The sequence below is a fragment of the Brachyhypopomus gauderio genome, chromosome 4 (genome assembly GCF_052324685.1).
Source record: "Brachyhypopomus gauderio isolate BG-103 chromosome 4, BGAUD_0.2, whole genome shotgun sequence".
Taxonomy (NCBI): domain Eukaryota; kingdom Metazoa; phylum Chordata; class Actinopteri; order Gymnotiformes; family Hypopomidae; genus Brachyhypopomus; species Brachyhypopomus gauderio.
In genome coordinates, this window is record NC_135214.1 from 17,300,299 (window position 1) to 17,313,299 (window position 13,001).

The following is a 13,001-nucleotide window of genomic DNA, read 5'->3' on the forward strand; positions in this document are numbered from 1 at the left end:
GAGCTTCAGTTGGTTGTATATAGTATAGGTGTGAGAATATGGTAGGTTCAATAGTACAAACAGTCCATTCGGTTCAAAAAGTTAAACAAGGCCAGAACGGATCCTCACAATATGAGTTTGGAGCTTATGGGGTCATTGGCAGGACATGAGATTGGTCAGGAAATGAGGATGAGAGGTCTGTGATGGAAATGTACTGTGGAATAAAACCTAAAATCAAGTGTCTAAGAGAGATTATGGGATGCCACAGCACTAGTTTTTTGATAACTGGTAACCATCACAACATGAAGGTGATCAGTAGATCCAGTGTAGAGCAACAGCAGGAGTATCATGGCAGGATCTCACACAGGTGTACTGCAGCTGCAGTGTACAGCTTGATGAAGAGACCAAGCAGATTGTTAGATAAGTCGTAATCCCACAAGACAGGTGATCATTATGCAAGCACAGATTCCAGCTGGCCTGGTGCTAACAGTTTAGCCAATCAGAGAGAGCCATCAGCAAGCACAGGCATGCTGTGACATCATCACCCTTCCAAACAGCGCACCTGAGTGGGGTGTCTAAGATAAGACTGTACCCGTGTCTGTACCAAAGACATTAAAACCACCCAAACAATGCCCTGACATTTCTGTAATAAATTCAATCGACAGATTCAATTTTATGCTTTTGAAAAGGGAAAAGAAACACAGACTAAAGCCTCTCGGATCAGCCTTGAAATGGCTTAAATGTGTGGATGATGAATAATTACACCCTCGCAGTGGAGTAAATGACTTCAGTCGAGCCTAAGCTTTGTCCCAGAAGGCGAAGACGACTTTAATTATCCTGCGTTAATTAGCAGACTTGGCACATCACTTACTTAGCGTGCTGTCTGCACATGATGGACTGGGTGAACAAGGCCTTTAAATGGGGAATGTCCCATTGAAAATCACCTCATGCTGCACTGGGTGAGCAGGCCGGTGTGTGTGAACCATGCAGCGTGTGCCAAAAAGGTTTCAGGTAGCCGTAGCTGCAGCCGTTTGATAAGTGTTGTGCGAGTCGGGGGGGTACAGAGGCCATGTGTGAACTGAGTGCTGGGCGGAGATTAATGTGGAGAGACTAGCCCTAGAGATAGCTCCTGCTCCCAGCTTGCATGTGAGGGAATTATTTTTTGGGCTAACTGACAGATGTGGGTTTTGGAGTGGAGGTGTAAGTGAACCAGGCAAACCAGAATAGACAGACAGACGCAGCGGGTCAGACAGATGCAGCAGGGACGGACAGACGCAGCGGGGACAGACAGACGCAGCAGGGACAGACAGACGCAGCAGGACAGACAGATGCAGCAGGGACAGACAGACGCAGCAGGGACAGACAGATGCAGCAGGGACAGACAGACGCAGCGGATCAGACAGATGCAGCGGGGACAGACAGACGCAGCAGGGACAGACAGACGCAGCGGGGCCAGACAGATGCAGCAGGACAGACAGATGCAGCGGGTCAGACAGATGCAGCGGGGACAGACAGACGCAGCGGGGACAGACAGACGCAGCGGGGACAGACAGATGCAGCAGGACAGACAGACGCAGTCATCCAGACTTTGATCTTTCAAATGTACCATCAAATGCAGCACAGCGAGAGCACTGCTGTCCTGTTGACCCGGCAGCTGTTGAAAGTGTTGATGCGCTCGTGGCGAAGGCACTCGCCGATGCCCATCTAACGGACGATGTGTGCTGGTTTCTCCCGGATCAGAACACCTACACAAACGCGGACAAACTGCTGGAGGCGGCCGAGCAGCTGGCCCAGACGGGCGAATGTGACCCGGAGGAGATCTACAAGGCAGCGCGACACCTGGAGGTCCGGATCCAGGACTTTGTGAGGAGGGTGGAACAGCGCAAGGTTCTTCTGGACATGTCCGTCTCTTTCCATACTCACACTAAAGAGGTAGGTCACCTCACAATAACAGGACCTTCAACTCAGAAGAACTGTTTTATCTTAATGTCATCACTAGGATGTGTGATAGGGTTATAGACCATTCAGTAGAGATCACATTAGATCACAGTCTTGTTCATGAGCAGCCCAAGGCATGCTGCCATTTTTTTTTCTATTATGGTTGTAAAGAAGGTAGGCAGGAGTTGTGGATCTGTGGTTTGGCTGCTTCAGGTATGGCGGAAGGGATGGAGCTAAAATAAGGACTGGCTCAGGGTCCCCAAAGGACTGGATTGAAAACCTCTGTCTTAGATTACTCAGGCATGCAGAGATTGCTTGCTGTGTTTAACACTCACTGATCAGCACCAGATGTGAAAATGCTTGATGAGGGAGTGTGTGTGTGTGTGTGTGTGTGTGTGTGTGTGTGTGTGTGTGTGTGTGTGTGTGTGTGTGTGTGTGTGTGTGTGTGTGTGTGTGTGTGTGTGTGTGTGTGTGTGTGTGTGGACTCATCAGTGTCTTTTATGCTCGTACAAATGTTTGCATGTGTGTATGTCTATGCCCATACGTTCCCTGACAAAGAACTTAGTGCTAACATACATCCGAAAACTAACTGCTACCGTAATCTGGCCAGATTGGCAAGTACTACCTTCATTAATTTGGATCTTACTGTTTTGCATACTGATAGCAAAGCAGCCCCTGTGATCACTCACAGAGCCACAGCAAAGTAAATATTTGAGCGAGTAGAGTGCACACCATCCATCTGAAGGAGTCATCCTGTAATGGGTCCTCTTGTTTGGCTGTGCCTCCACTTGGCTTCCAGAATGGAGGCCGCGTTTGTTGCGTTGGCTGGCGGGTGGATGAGATTAAGGGAGAAATTCTGGGAATGTGGTTTTGTCAAAGCACCGCCTGCTTAGAGCTAAGGGCTTAGGGACGCTGGTGTGCTCTCTCTGCAGAGGATGTCACACTAAGGCGGGGATTGCCTCTGTGGGGCGAACCACAGCACTTGCTGGGGGAACACCGCTGACGTGAGTCAAACGTTGAAACGTGATCCACATCTTGCTGTTTGGGCTCACGCAGTAGCTACTGAGTAACGGGGCGTTTGTGGACATGCTGCTGTTTTCAGGAGAAACCGTGTTCTAACCACTCAGCGGGTGCTTGAAGTTGAAATATGGTGGTGAAGTTGTGAGCTGATGTGACTTGTTTTAGGTGTTGGATTAAACATGTATGAGCAGTTGTGTTAAACCTCTTACAGTGGACTGCTTCCTGACTCCGAATGTACCTAGAGTGTGTGTGTGTGTGTGTGTGTGTGTGTGTGTGTGTGTGTGTGTGTGTGTGTGTGTGTGTGTGTGTGTGTGTGTGTGTGTGTATGTGTGTGTGTGTGTGTGAAAGAAAGAGAGAGAGAGTTGAGTAGGCCTGTAGCCTTCAGGCGCAGGGTTGTAAAAGCAGGGGTTATGCAGAGGTAAACGTCCTGTGGTCACACTCATGAGGTCACTTGGAAACTGAAGGAGTGGAGATGCAATAAGGAAACAGAACCATCACGAGCCCCAGGACACCATCCCATCCACCTCGTCTTTGGCAGGTTAGCACAAGAGAGTTCTGAAAGCTTGGCCTGACCGTGCTAGCAGCCTCGTGCCAACAAAGTCATGGGAGTAGCTGTAAGGTCTAGAGGTGGTCAGGGAGCATTGCGTTCCAGCATCAGAACAGGACCAGTATCAGAACAGGACCAGCATCAGAACAGGACCAGCAGCCACACAGCCTGGAGACACTGAATTTACTGGAAAAGATCTGGATCAGGAAATACTGTTATGAGACCTGCTGGACCAATAAGACCTGATATATACATGCCGATGCCAAATCAGATATGTGACTGATGGCCCTGGACATCGACTTCAGTGGATTTTGGATTGCTGTGTGCTTGACTTGTTTTACTGTTTCATTTTTATTTTTGAAATATCTTCTGGTGAAGCATGTAGTTCCAAAATCTCACATGTGTGTAGAACATTATATGTATAGAGAAGCACGTCTTTCCACGTCGTCTAATCCGTTGTTTCCATTTTTGCAGTTTCCTTGTCGTTCTGTTATTTTAGAGTTTTAGCTTCATCGGTTGACATTTAATGCACTTCCCAGAGGAAGCCCATAATGTAGCAATTAGCTTAAAAGACTTGCTGTGTGAGGAGGGAAAAATGTATTAGCATTCTGGAAAGAAGTCAAGAGTGTGTTAAAGGCGTCAGGCAGGTCTTTAGGAGACAAAGCCAAGAGTTAGCAGCACGGTGCTAACGATGAGAATAATGATGGCCTGTGGTAGGAGACCCATCTAAGCTGTGGATCTTTGGACTATTTCTCAAGCATCAAGTAGAGTGCATGAAATCCTTCATAATTAGCTAATGAGATGCTCCAGTTAAGAGAGCAGGTGTACCATGAAGACACCTCTGAAATAGGTCTGATGATGATGAAGCTGTGATGTGAGGTTGTCTGAGTGCGTATACCCATTAGCGCTGTTAGCTTATCACCTAAACTGGGAAACTGAGATAGCTAACCCATGTGCTGTAGAATATGGGTTTCTCTTCAGGGTGTGTGTGTGTGTGTGTGTGTGTGTGCCTCTGTAGGCAGCTGGATGTTCATGCTCTGTCTCTGTCTCTGTTTAGTCTCTGTCTATGTTCAGTCTCTGTCTCTTCTGTCTTTGTCTCTTCAGTCTCTGATGTGTGTGACAGCGTCCAGTTTCTTTCTCAGTGTTCTATCTGTCTTCCAAGCTCCTAATAATCAAACAGAGCCTGAAAACCTCCATTTGTGTCCATACTTTCACTCACTCTGTGCTGGCTGGACATTAACACTGTGCTAAACATTAACGCTGTGCTGTTTGGGCATTAACACTGTGCTGGACATTAACACTGTGCTGGACATTAACGCTGTGCTGTTTGGACATTAACACTGTGCTGTCTGGGCATTAACGCTGTGCTGGATTAAGCCTGATGATACATGAATCCCTCTACAGTGCCCTTGTGCTAATGGGCCCGTCGTGCTCTTCACGCCAATTCGAACTACACTGTTGAAATGGCAGATCACATTAGAGCCTTGGGTGACTTAATAATCACAGTCACATACGTTGCCAGTCACGCTGGTCCTCGGGTCGACTCAGTGAAGATGTTTCATGCCTCGAGGAAAACGTGTTGATCTGGGCCTCAGCACTCGACCTCCTGATTTATACGTACACACGTCCATTCTGAGTCCGATCTCACAATAATATTATTATTTCATCAATTTATCCCTGGTGAAGTTTGATCACGTCTTTGGCAGTTCCTCATGAATGACGTTTCCGGCTGGATTATACCGCAGCGTTGCTAAGCATGTCGGCCGGATTGAGAAGACCCTCCAAATGGCGTTTCTTATTCAGGCACGGCACGGATTGGTCATGAACAGGGTTGCTATGGAAACGGCAACCATGCTGCCGCGAAGCATTATGAATGTGTTAACCCTTTACACGAGGAGCGGCTGCCAATTTGGTACGGTCTGCGGAGCAGTACGGAGGGCGGAGTGGAACATGTGCGGTTCGTCTATGTGCAAAATGTGCAGTTCATCTATGGTGGGTTGAAAAAATGTCTTTGTTAAACATCATAGTATCTTTGTATAATATCCTGCAACAGCTGTTCCTGTTCTGCGTCCTGTAACCTCGGCGTTCCAGGCAGCGGGAGGATGAAGTCAGGCCACGGCGGAGCGCAGTAAAATGTGTTCCCCCAGCCGTTCAGATGTGTGTCCATTGATCAAACTGACATCCCACACATCAAACATCATTACCAGTCCTTGCCTGAGACTCGCTGTGATTGGTCAGTTGTGGAGCCGTAGCGGTTTCAAAAGCTACTGGCTCCTCCCCCGATTCCCGAGGCTTCTAGATTGTGGTAGTGTTGGTGTAGACCTGCTGTGTGTTTGGTTCCTCTGAGCTTGTTTTCTGTGTGGATTAGGGCTTAAACAGCAGTGAGAGTCTCGCCAGGCTAGACTCAAAAACCCAGCTGCTGCCCTGACGATAAGAACAGAAATGTAAATCGTAATCAAGACATTTGGCGTCCAGGGTCTAGCATGTGCGGATTGTCTACTCCCCCCTCACCCCCCTCACCCCCCCCTCTTTCCGCCTCTAAAAACAAAAACAAAAAAACAAAACCAGCACCAGCTAATCTCTGGCAACTGTGTGTGCCTCGGTCAGAAGTGGAGGGAAGAGAGGAATAAGGTGGTTCTGTGTGTACGGGGGGGTTTAGAGGGGGCCATCACGTCTCCGGGGGCCTTGTGTCGTTCCCTTTTAAATACTTTCCATGTTCTCTCCCATAATTACCATGGTAATGTTGAGGAAGAACACACGTGCAAAATGTTAGCGAGGGCGCCCCACAGATCTCCAGTAGTGTGGGCCTCCACTTCTGCCCCGCCCTGCTCAGTGTGCGTCAGATATCTCTGTTCAGGTGAGACTAGACGTCCCGGGGGCTTGAAGTGTAGAAACAGTGGTCACACCGTGAAACCTTTCAGTGGCTGCCTAATAAACAATACTTTACCATCGACTCTGGACGTAGGATGGCAATAATTCAAATAACCCATGGAGTATTTCTGTTTTGTGCTCTCTGCCTCTCTTTCTCCCTCCCCCCCTCTCTATCTATCTATCTATCTCCCACACAGTAATCTTTTTTCCTCTTTCCCTCAGCCTCTGTCTCTCTCTGTCCGTCTCTCTCATACACACACACACACACACAGACACATGCACACACACACATGCACACACACACACACACACACACACACACACATAGACACACACAGACACACACACACATGCACCCACACACACACGCAGACATACATACACACACACACAGACATACACACACACACTTCGCTCCTTGCTTCCTAATGTGCTGACAGAAGGATAATCTTTTCTTGCTAGTGTGTTTGTAAGTGTGATGATGGGGATTATGATAAAAGCATGTGTAGTTCACTTTAAGCCTGGTTTCCTCTCTTCTCTGGGTGATTGTGTATTCAGTAATCCCAGCTCTCTGAAATATTTAAACTCTGCTTAATCTTTCTCTATGAAATATTTATGAGGGAAGTAGTTTGAGCAATGGGCAAAATATTTTTGGGAGTTGGCTTCTAAACAGGCACAGATAACATGTCTACGAAACTAATCATAGACAGTGTAGACAATGTGTGTGTGTGTGTGTGTGTGTGTGTGTGTGTGTGTGTGTGTGTGTGTGTGTGTGTGTGTAGTATAGTAATTTATAAAATATTGTGACGTTGTGGGAACATATTACTGTACCACTTCAGGGAAAATATCTTTTACACAGCAGTCTGATTAAAGATTCAAAAAAATACATTAGTATATGCACATATGTGTGTGTGTTTGGTAGTAAATGCTTACATGAACATCCAGCTGTTGTGTGAATATGTGACTGGAGAAACAAGTTCTGCATTCACACACATCCGTGTGTGTGCTTGCGTGTCCGTGTGTGTTGCAGCTGTGGACATGGTTGGAGGATCTGCAGAAGGAGCTGTTGGAGGAGGTGTGCTCAGACTCGGTGGACTCCGTCCAGGAGCTGATCAAGCAGTTCCAGCAGCAGCAGGCCACCACGCTGGAGGCCACGCTCAACGTCATCAAAGAGGGCGAGGACCTCATCCAGCAGCTCAGGTTCAGAGCGGGGAACAGGGGACCGGGGTCAGGGGGAGTCCACAGCGTGCTGGGCCGGCTAGATGGTCTTCTCTGTATGAACGTGACACTAGCCAAATCAGATGCAGTCTGTCGAGTCAGATGTCACATGATATAGTGTGTTAGCCTTCACCAGGTTGATAGAGGGTCTTTCAGGTTGATAGAGGGTCTTCCAGGTTGATAGAGGGTCTCCCAGGTTGATAGAGGGTCTTCCAGGTTGATAGAGCATCTCCCAGGTTGATAGAGCGTCTCCCAGGTTGATAGAGGGTCTCCCAGGTTGATAGAGGGTCTTTCAGGTTGATAGAGGGTCTCCCAGGTTGATAGAGGGTCTCCCAGGTTGATAGAGGGTCTCCCAGATCGGCAGGTTGGAATTGTGGGACTTGAACCCAGACGTGCACGTCTCTCTCCTCTTGGTGCCACAGAGACTCAGCGCTGAGCAGTAACAAGATGCCCCACAACAGCTCGATGGCTCACATGGAGAGTGTCCTGCAGCAGCTGGACGAGGCGCAGGGGCAGATGGAGGAGCTATTCCACGAGCGCAAGATCAAACTGGACATCTTCCTGCAGCTGCGCATCTTTGAGCAGTACACCATCGAGGTGAGGAGAGGTGGTGTGTGTATGTGTGTGTGTGTGTGTGTGTGTGTGTGTGTGTGTGTGTGTGTGTGTGTGTGTGTGTGTGTGTGTGTGTGTGTGTGTGTGTGTGTGTGTGTGTAGGTGTTTGTGTGTGTGTGTTTGCGTGTGTGTGTGTTTGCGTGTGTATGTGTGTGTGTGCATGTGTGTGCGTGTGTGTTTGAGATCTCAGATAAAATGTTCAGCTTAGTTTGCTGACTCATGATAATTCTCTTCTGAGAAGTGTGCCAGAGAAGAGTTGGGTATTGTAGTCTATTTGAAGATTTACTGACTTCTGTGATGTTTCTCTGAAAATAACCACAGAAATACTTCAAAGATTAAAGCAAAAGGAATGTACAGTACATCAATTACAATCAATTACAAATTCAATTCAGTTACAAATCATACCTAATTACTTGACATTCGATGGTGCTACTGAATCACTTTGCCCTTTGACCTTTTCTGTGTTCTAGTACATGGGTGGAGTCATTTTGGGTGGCACGAGCATTGGGTTCAGTTTGGATAAGTATGTGTGGTCAGGAAGTGCAGCAGTCTAATAGTGAGACATCTGACTAGCTGCTTATAACTCAAGCAACAGGAAAGTTCTCACGTTAACGTGCCACATAATGTGATAGTTACTGGGCCGCGACTATCATGCTGTCTGTTACATGGCATTATTTGGACATCGCTCTTATCCTCAGGCATTTACAGAGGGAAGGTGTACACCTATAATTTTGGTTCTGTTAGTACCTACAGGAGCACAGTTAGGGGTAATAATAATTCATAGTAATTAGAATAATAATGGTATGGTAATATTATGGTAATAAGGCTGTCATGTGACTGAAGCTAAGCTAACCCAGGCTAGCAAGCTGCTCAGAGTGCAGAGTAAATGTGTCTCATCTGCAGGTGACGGCTGAGCTGGACGCATGGAACGAGGACCTGGTGCGCCAGGCCAACGAGCCGAGCTCCGAGGAGATGAGCCTGGCGGAGCAGAGGCTGCAGCGGCACGCTGAGAGGAAACTGGCCATGAGCAACATGACCTATGAGGTCATCCAGCAGGGTCAAGACCTCCACCAGTACATCATGGAGGTCCAAGCTTCAGGTGAGGCGGGAGGGAGGGAGAGAGAGAGAGAGAAAGGGAGAGGGAGAGAGAGATATAGAGAGGGAGGGAGGGAGAGAGAGATAGAGAGGAAGAGGGAGAGAGAGGGAGAGGTAGAGATAGAGAGGGAGAGAGAGAGAGAGAGAGAGGGAGAGGGAGATAGAGAGGGAGACAGAGGGAGAGGTAGAGAGAGATAGAGAGGGAGAGAGAGAGAGAAGGAGATGGAGAGAGATATACAGAGAGGGAGAGATAGATAGAGAGGGTGACAGAGGGAGAGAGAAATGATGGGGGAGAAGGAGAGAGGGAGAGGTAGAGAGAGATAGAGAGGGACAGGGAGGGAGAGATAGAGAGGGAGATGGGGAGAGAGAGAGGGAGGGAGAGAGATAGAGAGGGAGAGGTAGAGAGAGAGAGGGACAGGAAAAGGGAGGTGAGAAGGAGAGGTTCAGACACGAGAAGAAGAGAGGGATTTAAGCAGACGGCAGGCATGCGTGTCAGTGGGGCAGCGAGACCAGACCGCTTATCTCAGCAGCTGTGCTTGTCTCCAGCTGCAGACAGAGGAAAACTGGGATAAAAAACACTCCCCACCAACCTCATCTTCATCCCCCTCTTCATCTCCCTCATCTCTCCGCCATGATCCCTACACCCCCTCCAGCCCCCAGCCCAAATCCTCTTACCCTCTGCCTTCTGCCTGAGTCTCTGTCTCTTAGAGATATTTATAACATGGGAAACAGCATTTCTCTCCAAACTGCTGACCTGTCCCCCCCCCCACATACACACATATGGGCCCTTGGCTCTGTGGCTTCTGCCTGTCCGGGCCTTTGGACAGTCACGGTGCCAGATCGCACTGTGCCGATATCACACACTCTCCCGTACGCTAGGTGTGGCTTTTCCTGCAGAACAGTTTGTGTCACATTAACTCAAAGGGGCCATTGAAACATTTCTCATATCTGAATTTAGTTTCAGTGTGTGATTGAACGTTTGATCTATTTAGGATTGCAAATCTTTTGATTAAATTTGTATTTTGAACATTTAGAACATAGGTTCTAGGTTTTTACTTTGATCTGCATAACCTGTGTAAGTGTGTAACCTTGGGTCATATTAGCAGAACATGTCCTCCTAGGCAGTGTTCACAAATGTAATAATAAATCAGCTACCATGTGGTTTTACTATACTAACCTTACCATGAAAGAACTATTTTTTGGTGCGCTATCACTGTCCATGTACACAGCAGATATAACCTGCCACCCAGTGGTTGTAACATGTACATGCATTTCTATAGGCAAGTTTACTGCTACTGTTGCAATATTTTAATCGCATTAAGGCTGGTTCCTATGATCACTACATAATTATGTTGCTGTGTATGTGTGTGGGTATGTGTGTGTGTGTATATGTGGGGGTGTGTGTGTGTGTGTGTGTGTGTGTGTGTGTGTATGTGTGTGTGTGTGTGTGTGTGTGTGTGTGTGTGTGCGCGCGCGCGCGCGTGTGTGTGTGTGTGTGTGTGTGTGTGTGTGTGTGTGTGTGTGTGTGTATATGTGTGTGTGTGTCCAGGTATTGAGCTCACAGGAGAGAAGGAGGTGGATTTGGCCACGCAGGTTCAGGAGCTGCTGGAGTTCCTCCATGAGAAGCAGCATGAGTTGGACATGAGTGCTGAACAAACACAGAAGCGTCTAGAACAGTGTCTGCAACTGCGCCACCTACAGGCCGAGGTCAAACAGGTAATGGACACCAACACTAGAAACACATGATCATTTTCTTATTTCTAATTTTCCTTAAACAGATATAACATAAACCCTGTCACATGATCACAAAAACACACGCACACACACAAAATGTGTGTGATAAGCAGATTCAGAGAACACCTGCGGCTATACATTAAAAAGATAAACAGCGCAGCTGATCTGACCTGTTCAGTGAAAGCACCGTGGAGCTGGGGAACAGGTACGAGTGCTACGAAGGAGAGCATAGTGCAGTGACATCAGGTGAACACCTGATCACATCCAGTCTAACTCAGCCTAATATTAGTGGTCGCCTGATTAATAGTGGTTGGCCAATTAAATGCAGTTTTGAGAATATCAACATCAACATTTTTTCTAATATCAGCTTACAGTTTTATGTTTGTATGTTTAAGTTATTTTTTTATTTAATTGACATATATAATTGATTTTATTTAGTCAAGTGCATATCTACTTAAGCAAACAGACAATAAGTGTTAAATAATTTAAGCAGTTTTGTGTCTTTGTTGGTGCTATTATGATAAAGTTGTTGGATGATAATAATAACTGGGGCATAATATATAAGCAATTGGTCTCTAGCCATATCTGTTCAGTTGGTGTGACTGGGTTAGTCTGGTCAGTCAGTGTGACTGGGTATATCTGATCAGTTGATGTCACTGGTGCTAATATCCCTTTGAACACATCCAGTCAGTCGGTGTGATTGGTGCTAATATCCCATCCACTTCAGCAATCAGGTCCATTCACCAACATTCACCAACCGTGTATTAAGATAGGAAATCAACATCTTGACTAGGAAATCATGTACCATTCTGGGAACGGAAAGTTCTGGAAATTTTGTGACCCTCTTCTGAGGTGTAGAGTGTACTGAAACATTACGCCTGGCTGCTTATTTTTCCTCTGTCTGTGGTAAGCTAAGATTTGTCAACATGAACAGTTTTTAATGGCTAGACAGACTTGTAGTGTGCACCTCATAACAATAACACATCATACACATGCATCAGTTCCTTAAATCTCCAATTACAACACACAGTACACATACAACACACAGCACACACAACACACAGTACACAAACAACACACAGCACACATAACACACATACAACACACAGCACACATACAACACACAGTACACAAACAACACACAGTACACAAACAACACACATACAACACACAGTACACAAACAACACACAACACACATACAACACACAGTACACAAACAACACACAGTACACAAACAACACACAACACACATACAACACACAGTACACATTCCACATCGGGGAGACATCTCCTCTTTTTACAAAGTAATGATACCATGTGATTTATTCAGATGTAGAATGTATTGTTCAATGGTAAGAGAGCAGTTTGATTTAACTGTAGCTCATTTGATTTATATGTAGCTCATTATTATGCTTACTGCACTTAAAGCATGTGGTAGGAATATTTTATTACTAGGCCTAGTTCCTAGTTTGCTACTTCCAAGTATATCCTTTAACATTGTATTGAAAATGTATTTTTTACAAAGTAAAAATATGATGTAGGACATGGAGCCATTTTGGATCCATTATTTATAATGGCAACAATATAAAACCCACTCTTGGGAAACTACAGTCTTTATGCCCGGCTATAGAGAGCCATTTTGGCTCAACCAGTTGCAGGGGTCTAGACTGAAGATCGATAGAGAGTGATGCGGGTGCGTACTGATAGCTGCAGCCACTCCAGTGTGTGTCGCTCCCTTACACACTCTCTCTCTGAGCTAATCTCATTCAGGCTGTAATCAAGGGCCAAAGCGCATCGCCAGGGACAAGCAGCAAGTGCCTCCACTTATGGGGGGGCTAATGGACCAAAATGGGTATTCAGATGGATGAAGAGAGAGGCAGGGAGAGGGGCGGAGTCAGAGAAATTCTCAGATCAGCAAATATTTTGCATTAGTCTAACCTGAGAAAACTACATTTTCCATGAAACCAAAATCTGCTGTATATTATA

At 46.6% G+C, this 13,001-nt stretch overlaps 1 protein-coding gene across 2 annotated transcripts in view; it reads left to right on the plus strand.

The window, feature by feature from the left end:
* kalrna (kalirin RhoGEF kinase a) overlaps positions 1–13,001 on the plus strand; it is a 151,555-nt gene that overhangs the window by 83,708 nt on the left and 54,846 nt on the right. For both annotated transcript variants that reach the window (XM_077002742.1, XM_077002744.1), the window contains exons 11-15: positions 1,720–1,911; positions 7,386–7,555; positions 7,996–8,170; positions 9,089–9,284; positions 10,830–10,996. In XM_077002742.1, the coding sequence (XP_076858857.1) occupies positions 1,720–1,911; positions 7,386–7,555; positions 7,996–8,170; positions 9,089–9,284; positions 10,830–10,996 (900 nt within the window). The remainder of the gene's footprint in view (positions 1–1,719; positions 1,912–7,385; positions 7,556–7,995; positions 8,171–9,088; positions 9,285–10,829; positions 10,997–13,001) is intronic.